At 41.0% G+C, this 9,153-nt stretch overlaps 1 protein-coding gene across 7 annotated transcripts in view; it reads right to left on the bottom strand.

Moving 5' to 3' along the window:
- The window catches only part of LOC103380430 (pleckstrin homology domain containing, family A member 5), a 69,445-nt gene that overhangs the window by 2,654 nt on the left and 57,638 nt on the right, over window positions 1–9,153 (bottom strand). For 5 of the 7 annotated variants that reach the window (XM_025055903.1, XM_025055906.1, XM_025055904.1 and 2 more), the window contains 11 exons: window positions 7,966–8,028; window positions 7,795–7,875; window positions 7,275–7,424; window positions 7,070–7,171; window positions 5,554–5,712; window positions 4,525–4,645; window positions 3,722–3,837; window positions 1,969–2,163; window positions 1,710–1,871; window positions 603–736; window positions 5–143 (listed from right to left, as the gene is read on the bottom strand). In XM_025055903.1, coding sequence (XP_024911671.1) covers window positions 5–143; window positions 603–736; window positions 1,710–1,871; window positions 1,969–2,163; window positions 3,722–3,837; window positions 4,525–4,645; window positions 5,554–5,712; window positions 7,070–7,171; window positions 7,275–7,424; window positions 7,795–7,875; window positions 7,966–8,028 — 1,422 coding nt within the window. The other 2 variants (XM_025055908.1, XM_025055907.1) reach the window with 2 other exon arrangements.

Genomic DNA, 9,153 nt, shown 5'->3' with positions numbered 1-9,153 from the left:
CTGCTACCAGCTTGCTGCGTTTGGAAGCCTCAGCTGCCAGTTCGTAGGAGATATTAATCATCTTCTCCTTCTCCTGGACGTTCACCTCCTCCTCAGTCTCCTCCTCAGGGCTCAGAGGCACACCGGGTAGTGTATTCTGCATGCTAGGGGCACAGGAATACATCATCTGTAGTTTAACATCAACTACTACGGTAGTAGTAACTACACATGGGGTACTTTAGGACTCCTGATGCTAAATCATAGAACAAAAAAACTTTTTGTTATATTTTTCCCTAAAGAAAATTGAAAATATAATATTAAAATATGGTAGAAAACACTTTAATGGTACATATACATGCATACATAATGGTACAACTTTAATTTATTTTATATTATTTTCTTTATTTAATATATAGAATGGTAATACCAGTTATCTTGATTTATAATATTAAGGGAAGAAATTAAAACAAAATGCATTTGCTTAAATTACATGGCAATCACACAAGATACTGTAAGAGCCTGTACATGTATTCAAAATATTGTGAGGACAACCCAAGGCTTCTATTTGTCGAGCACAGATCTAAGATGATCTCGGAGGGAAAAGACCGTGAAGGTCTGTTTACCTGTTTCTTGCTATGAGGGCTTTGATGCGGTCAACCTTCCTTTGCTTGTCAGCCTCCTGCTCTGGACTCAGAGCCTCCTCTGGTTCTGACTCTACGTAACGCTCAGGAATCAGCACTTTGTCGGGCAAAGACAGCTGGAGCAAAAAGAAAAACCCATCAGAAACGTGACGCTCAGTAATTACACACTAGTATAGAGTTCCACATTTTAGGGATATAAAAACTGAGACATTCAGTAGCACAGAGTAAAGAGATAAGGACTTCACTGATGTCACCCAGAGAACACATCAACTGTCAACTACAGTTTGCAGCATATGATATCTCTGTTCTTATCTAAAGCTGATTTATTCAGAATATTCTTAGCCATAAAATAAAAATAAATGAATGCCCTCAGTCATTTTATTTGGCAACAAAAATATCTGCAGAGAAGCTCAATCCTTCTGTATTTTTTTTTTGTAAGTTTTTATGACACTCTCGCTTAAATACTGCATTTATCAGAGCCACTTGAACCAACTGTAATGTAACTAACTGTACTGGATACAAGGTTGATGTACAACAAAAAAACCTAAGGAGAGGAGAGGATGTGTAGGTGGGACATCTTATATCCATTGAACAACTTACTGGAGACTAAATATGCGACGTGCTCTCTTTTATAGTGTGAGCCAAAAGATTTGATTGAAATGAAATGATAATTTTGTACAAGGGCACTAAACATGAGTAACAGCAGCCTCTTCAGGAAAGGAGTGGTGTTGTGGTTTGATAAAAGTAAGAAACATTACTCCACACTTCTCCTTGAATTTATTTACACAGTAAATCACATGGATTAATCAGTATGTATCCGATTCTGATGGTACACAGTCATGCGGTTCATTTAAAGGAATAACCACATCCTCTTTCTTAACAACCTAGGTCAGCTGTCCCCATGACAAAGGGGAAAACAGTGAAAAACAAAACAAAAAAGAACAGACAAGACTTCCTTCTGTTCCATTGGTAAAGTGATATAAAGACAACTGGCTACAGATTCATTCCTCAGTCCATTCATGAAACTTGATTTTTATTTAGTAAACATTTTTCTAATTTAACAAGGTTATGTAGTAGGGACCGCCTCACCTCTCGGTCTACATTGAAGTGGTCGGTCTGTGACGCTTCTTTGAGACGTGCAATCTCCTCAGCCGGTGTCTCCTGCTCCCTCACCAAGTCCTGCCGTCTCAGAGAGGCCTCCAGCGCCTGGATGTCACTGCTCATCACCTCATCTCTGCGTCTCATGTGGGACTGGGAAAGACCAAGAAGAAAATGATGGCCTGGGAATAAGCAGCTATTTATTTTTGCCCCTTAGTAACACAGTCTGTCTGAGTCTGTGGTGCATTACCTGCACGCTGCGTGTGTCTCTGTTAAACGATTGACTTCGAGTGGGCAGGTTGTCCCGGACACTGAGGCCTTTCTTCTTCTCTTTAAGGGCACCCTGCTGATGCCGACGGATTCTCTCTAACTGCTCCTCCACGCTCATCCTCGGTCGGCCAGACTCTGCAGCGCACATCTGCTCCACCGCACTGCGTGGTCGATCCTGGAGGCAGGAGGGGAGATGCAGACAAGCAGAGTTAATAACAATAATAATAAATTAATTAATACATTTTAACTATTTATTCAAAACTCATTTCACTGATGGTGTATCTGTATAGTTGCCTGTGACAAATTAAAGTCCTCAATCTTTTCATATATTTAGTAGATCAGTCAGGGAGGCAAACGTGTGCGGCGACAGCATCATTTAGATGAATCAAAGAAAATAAAACTACATTAATATTTAAAACAGCATATGTGAAACAAAGGAAAGTAATGAGAAACACATTTTCTCCATCTGTTGCACACATACACACACACAGTCACTCAGAAACAGCACTTATGACTGATATAACAACCACAGCAGCTGTGTGGAAATGGCTTTTTAATGTTCATTCACTTGGTCTCAAATTGAAAAAATAAAATATCAAAACAACAAACAATTCATGCGTCCTGTTGGCACAAGTGGCTGCTCTCAGAGAGGCTGAAGGCCCGTCGTACGCCTGAACAAGTGAGGCTGATGATCGCAGCCCATCGTGTGAAGTGAACTGAAGAGGTCTGTGCCACGGTGAGGAGAACGGCAGGTTTGGATTTAGTCCAGAACCTGGAACAGAGACCTCATTGTCCAGACTCTCCAGAAGGAAAGGTTGGTATTTAAGAGGGGGCTAAAGCTGTGGGTCTGTACACTACAGGTACTGTATGTGGAACGTTTGTTTTTTTAGTGCACACAGAGAGACTGACACACACTCGTGCACAGACACACCCTGCTCTGTGGTGCAATAATAACATGGCTCACTATATTTGAAATGATAGCGTCTGAAGCTGGAAATGATATAAACTGAATTCAGCATCTGGTTTAAGGCTGCCTGGTTTTGAAGGAATGAGTCACACCCTGGGCACACTGTGGAGTGCCTCTTCAGCACATGTTAGCATCTGACCAGCAGCCTAATAACTACACAACTGTGCAAGTGCAAGTCTAAAAAAAATAACCAGTTCCTACCTCACTGTCATCCAACTATAGACAACAAAAAGTTAGTAAAAGTTAGCAGATGGTGTTTTTTCTATCATTTTCTATCATTCATCCATCATAACTTCACTGTGACTGATAAGACAGAGAAACATTCCACGTAGATGAATAACCACCACAGACAGTGTTAGAGCTTGTCCGGTAAACTGAGGACAATATTTGGCAACGGATGGTGAACCAAGTTTTTGACATGTTACAACAATTAGGGAAAACGTGAAATATCATTTCCATTCCCAACTAAAGACATCACAACATGACAGAACAGAGTTTGAAATATTGCTGATGCACTCAAAAAAAATTCAAAGGAGATTGTAAAACATGCAGGGAAAAAAGAATGAATACAAAAATGTTATCTATTTTGTTAAGACTAATAAACTACACTGAAAGAAAAGAACAAGGCAATTTATATTAAAAAATGGAGGGTGGCATCAAGGAACAAAAGGCAGCAAAGACACCAAGAAAGTTTTTAAAATGTTACCACAAGAAAGCAACTGTTGCTCATCATTTGTGCCTCGACGTCTAAAACCCTGGAACTTACCGTCAAAGGTTCTGGCTTCTTGGTCTTCCTTAACGTAACATAGGAAGCGATGGAGCAAGACTCAGGCACTGGAGATTTGGTTCTAGGAGGGACAACACCAACTGGGTATGATAAACCTAGCAAACAGAAGAAAAAATCATTAACACATATGGTTCAGAAACACTGAAGCTACTTAGACAAAATACTAAACAACAACAACAAAGTCTGACCACGTGTCCACATATATCCATACTGTGGTAAAGTAAACGGAAGGTCTGCAGACTGCAGCTTCTCCCTCCAGCTGAGAGTGAAGCAGCTGTAGAGCTCCATCCCAATCATTCACCTTTAAAGCACCTTTCATTGTACCTCACGCAGTTTGATGAAGTGCAGATTAGTTGCCGTTTGAAGAATTCCAACTCATCTAACGACACAGCATATGGCGTACCAGTTAACTTATATAAAGTCAAGTAATTACATCTACTTGACATTTTCACTCAGGCGCAATACTGTACCCTAATGTAGTTTGGATTAAGACACAATGATTATGAAACACAAATCATGTATATTATTGAGTCATAGCTCTGAGCTCATAATATTGATATTTTTTAACTTGCATTTTCATATTAATGAATAAGCCTGTCCTGCTACATATGTATACCTTCATATATATTCTACACATATATATATGTATATATGTGTATGTGTATATTTACATATATACACACATATATACACACACATATATAGGCTTGTACAATGAGTTTTTTTCAAAACGGTGGTGATGAGGTTGTTTGATGAGTCTACAGTTCCTGGTTATAACATACCTTTGCTTCCTAAATGCTCTCTGTCAGATGGATGTTCTGAGCGGTCCTCTCCGTTGTTTTCATCCACCTCAGTGACTGTGGTTAGCTCAGGTTCACTCTTATACAGCCTGTAGTCTGGACCCTCAAGACCAAAAACAGAAAGAAAAAGTTTTTTAAAAAAAGTAACATAACTAAAAAAAACTGGATCAGGTTTGATTTGCAGATCCTGACACAGTGTAACAAAACATCTACTTCCCATAAAAAAAACAAATTAAAAAACAAATGGGATAGAATAAGAAATAAACCTGGGGCCAAATACCTCAAAGTATGCAGTGGCTGAGCATGAAAAACAACAGAAAAGACGATCCAACTCAAACTGTCAAACTTATCAAGATGAAAATGAAAACCACCACAGGAAGCAATGATGTGATGACGCTGCTGAACTCAAGAGGCAAACACAAGGTCAAGGCAAGTGGGCTTACACTGTGAGTGCCATTCCTGTGATTGGACTTCCTGTCCTCCACTCTGTGGAGTGATGAGGAGCGCCCTCCAGTGTGAGAGGGCATGGGCAGCCCAGTGGAGGGGTTGGGCTCATAAGAGCGGGGGAGAGGTGGCCGTGGGGGTACAGCATCTTCCTCCTAGGGATTATACAGGGCATGACTGAAGAGGAGTCAAGGTGACATATGTCGCCACCGACACGCGAGCTCAGAGCAACCGCCATCTGGTACTGAGTAATTCTGGCTCACAGGATGGACAAACCAGTGGAAAGGAACACACAGACACTGCTGCTGCTGGAGCATGAGCGACACATCCAGTCATTCAGCCATAATCCTTATGAGTTAATCTGACATTATTAATCCTCGGGTTATGTTCATCGACATACACAAGACCGGATCAGACCTGAGAACATTATCTGATTAGGTTAATGCAGTTTGACATTTAAATCTGATGGGGAAAGCGTCCACTCATTTGACTGAAAAACCCAGTAGTATGTTAGATCAACAGCAGGTACAATAAAATCCAAAACCTTTGTTCCTTTTTTGGCCTCACCTCATTTTTCTGATTACTGAAGCTGTTCTTAGTTCCATAGAATCCTGTCCCCTCAACAGCACTTCTCTGGGCTTGGCTTTTATTCAGGGCTTCCATCACGTCCTGAATCGTCCACAGTTCTTTCTGGATGCGAGCGTGCTGCTGGCTGGGTGGCTCCGTCTGAGTGAGCACAAAACACCACAAGGTTTTACACACGCCAGGGACTTGACGGCTATAACTGAGGTACAGTATGGCACAGAAACAATAGATAGAACAATGATTTCATTAAAAGTCAACCTTCCATGTGGGATCCATACAGGTTAATCTTATCTGGTCTAATCTAATCTAAACTGATTGACAATCAGAGAGATTAACAAATTCCTTTTATCCCAGCCATCTGTGCTCCTTGACTTGTCAAGATGCAGGTCTCGCTCGCATTCAACATTACAAAGTTTTGTGTAAAAAGATGAGCATGAGGTCCTGCTAAAATAAAGATAATTGATGACTACACTTAGTTAAACACATTCTATTTCTGTGAATTTAGATTTTGAATTTGAGTCTGAATACTCTCATAGAAGCATAGCTTAAACAGCACTTACTTAAAGTCCATGCAGCAGAGTTTCTTAACCTTCATAACCTTAGTCAAAATCCAAAATGGCAGTCTTTGAGCACCTTAAGTAGCCGTGGGTCTGGAAGTTTCCAGACACACACGGAAAAGATCCAGTATGTTATTGAGCAATAAATATCACTGTGGGCAGAGCAGTGAGCAGCACCTATAGATCCTGCTTACTCTCCAGCCTGTCTAATGGCCTGAGGACAATGTTATTGGGCCGTCTTATCTCAGACCTGTCCAGGGAAGCAAAATAGATAGAGATCTACTTCAAAGATTTTGTGTTTGCAATCAGAGAGATATTTTCTTCCTGTATATATAGCACAGCCTGCCGTCTGACCATGTACTGGGTCCCACCGTGTACAATTAGCATGTAAAAGCCAGAGAAAGACGTACAAGGAATGTCAAAGGTGAGGTTGAGAGATATTATGAGGAGATTATGATCCTGCTGAGGTGTGTACTTTGTTGAAATAATAATCTCCTCCAGTCTGTGAGGAGCATTCATCAGCCTCAGCACCACATCAGCACAGTGCAGGGCGGAGAAAATGGTACCAGGCAGAACTGAAGAGCAACAAAAATGCGATAAAGGAGTTGGAGACGACTGTGTCCCCAACTTAAATACATGTGTCCTTTAAATTCACGTCCTCTTATTAGATATTGGCTCCTGCTGAGCAGGAGTAACTGTAAATTATGACTCCACCCATCTTTTAACCACTCACATAATGAAGGATCGGATGACACAAATGTAATTACAGCCGACTCTATCAGTGCTACAATCACTTCATTTCTTGAGCAAATTGAATTTCCAGGTTTCTTTGAGGCACTGTGGAAGTTTTGACTGAACTGGGGGCGGACTCAAACACTAACTCTGTGTTCTGAAGAATCGTTCCCACTGCAGAACAGCCTCTGTCTCAGGTGGTGTCCTACCTGAGGGTTTCCCAGCTCTTCTAACTGCTCCAGCAGGTTGTTCTTAGACTGAATCACATCTCCTTCCAACTTGTCGTACTCCCTTGAAGAACGCTCAAACTCCTGGTTTAAGAGATATATACTTTGTGGGTGATAAAAATCCTTCATAACAGCAGTCCCTTAAAAAATACAGAGCTTGTGGAAGGGAGTGTATGATATGACTCACAGCAGTGACTCTGGAAAGCTCCCTGCAGGTGCTGAGCAGGCCGCTCTGCAGCAAGTCTCTCTGCTGGATGACGCTCTGCATGGCAGCCGGGTTATCAGAGCCCATCTCTATCTCCTGGCTGGCCGACAGCAGTGCTGTCTCCAGGGTGTGCTGAAGGGACATGGAACACATCGAAGGGACAAGCAGCATGAGCATGTCATTTGTTAATGTTCCTTCTCAGATCAGTCGAATTAAGCCAATTGAGACGTTGATTTTTTTTTTTCCAACCAGAACCAGTGACTAATTGATATCTGATCATCATGTCCAAGATGGATAAAAAAAACCTAATTGTTTACATTTCCCTTTTTGGAAATATGACTATATGATCCATATGGAAAGCCTGTTTATTTCTTTTGTAAATGAAATCCAGGGCCTTTAACTTTTTCTAAATGCCGTGCCTCCAAACCTAATTTTGGTACAGCATTTAGTTTTCTCATTCTCAACCTGTGACACAACGATAGGAATGTCAGTTTTCTGTCACCTTCTCTCTGTAGAGCTGCTGAAGTTTTTCCTTCTGTGTTCTCACCACTTTATCCTGTTCACACAACCTGCTTAGTTTGGTCTAAACAGAGAGCAAAAGAGAAAAGAGCTGTGACCAATTACAGACATTGAATTGAAGCGCTGGGTTGTGTCAGAGTTTCAACAAACTTACATCAGTGTCCACCTCTCCTGGCAAACTGCTATAGGCAGAGTCTCTGTAATCATCTTGACTGAACTGTGAAGAAACAGGGGACGTTACACAACACAAACAACAAAGTATGAAAATGCACAGAAGCTGGGGATCAAATGCAGTCTACCAACAGAGGCGTCTGGCTGAGCTCCTGTTCAGAACTCAATTTCCACCCAGCCTGAGTTAGCAAACAAGCTTAACACTTTCCCCCACATCATCAGAAGTTATTGTTGTTGTTTTTTTTGTTTGCTTTTTAAGAAATGCTGGGAGATGGAATCTTAAACGACATTGTGTATTTACTCATGAGTCAGCACATATGTGCTGCACATGCTCTGAAGCCTTTCCCCAACTCAAAGCTGTGCTCAATAAAGACCATGTTCCAGTCTCCCACTATAACCCCATTAAAACCTTTTAACTATGAATGACTTAGATATCGAATCAGCAAATAAAACAAACGCTTCAATTTCATTTGACAAGTCCTAATTTAGTTTAAATAAATATTAAAATAAACTGAATGGATCTGAAAAACTATTTAGTCTAAGAGTTAACTGAACTGCATTGGATCCCTTGTGGGTCTTAATGTCTCCATCAGTCACAAATGAAGACCAGAGGACAGTGACATATTTCTGTCTGAGTTTATGTTTGTTTACTCTTAATTAAACATATTTAAAATGTTAGTTTTTAAAAAGGGTTTCCACATAATCAATATAAGCAGCAGAAATTTAAATTATATCATCTGGTGGCACATGGTATCATATATACACAACATACAGTGTCAGCAACTACAACCATGACGTAAAATTCTAGATGCCAAATATGTTTTTCTAATAAATATCAATGTCCAACAGAGTCAAAACAAAAATACCTCACTGTCAAAACACTTCAGGATCTCCTAACGCAGCACAGTCGCATCTTCACACTTCATACACATATGTGTGCGCACACACACACACACGTGTCTTCAGCACATGTTTTTGTCTCAGTACAGTTGAAGCGGGTGGAACCTGAGAACCATGTGGCATTCCACACAGAACATGCACACATTCACAGCTCACAGAGCTTTACTGTGGGGTGTGGTCCATGAGTGACATGAGGAGGGGGAGTGGAGGAGGGGAGCGGAGAGGAGACCTCTGACAGCTGAACAGGTGGGAATGCAGATAGTGCCGGACA

This window comes from Cynoglossus semilaevis, chromosome 6 (assembly GCF_000523025.1).
Source record: "Cynoglossus semilaevis isolate Cse_v1.0 chromosome 6, Cse_v1.0, whole genome shotgun sequence".
In the NCBI taxonomy this organism is placed as follows: Eukaryota; Metazoa; Chordata; class Actinopteri; order Pleuronectiformes; family Cynoglossidae; genus Cynoglossus; species Cynoglossus semilaevis.
The sequence above is the reverse complement of the archived record's forward strand: the minus strand, read 5'-3'. Positions and strand labels throughout refer to the sequence as shown.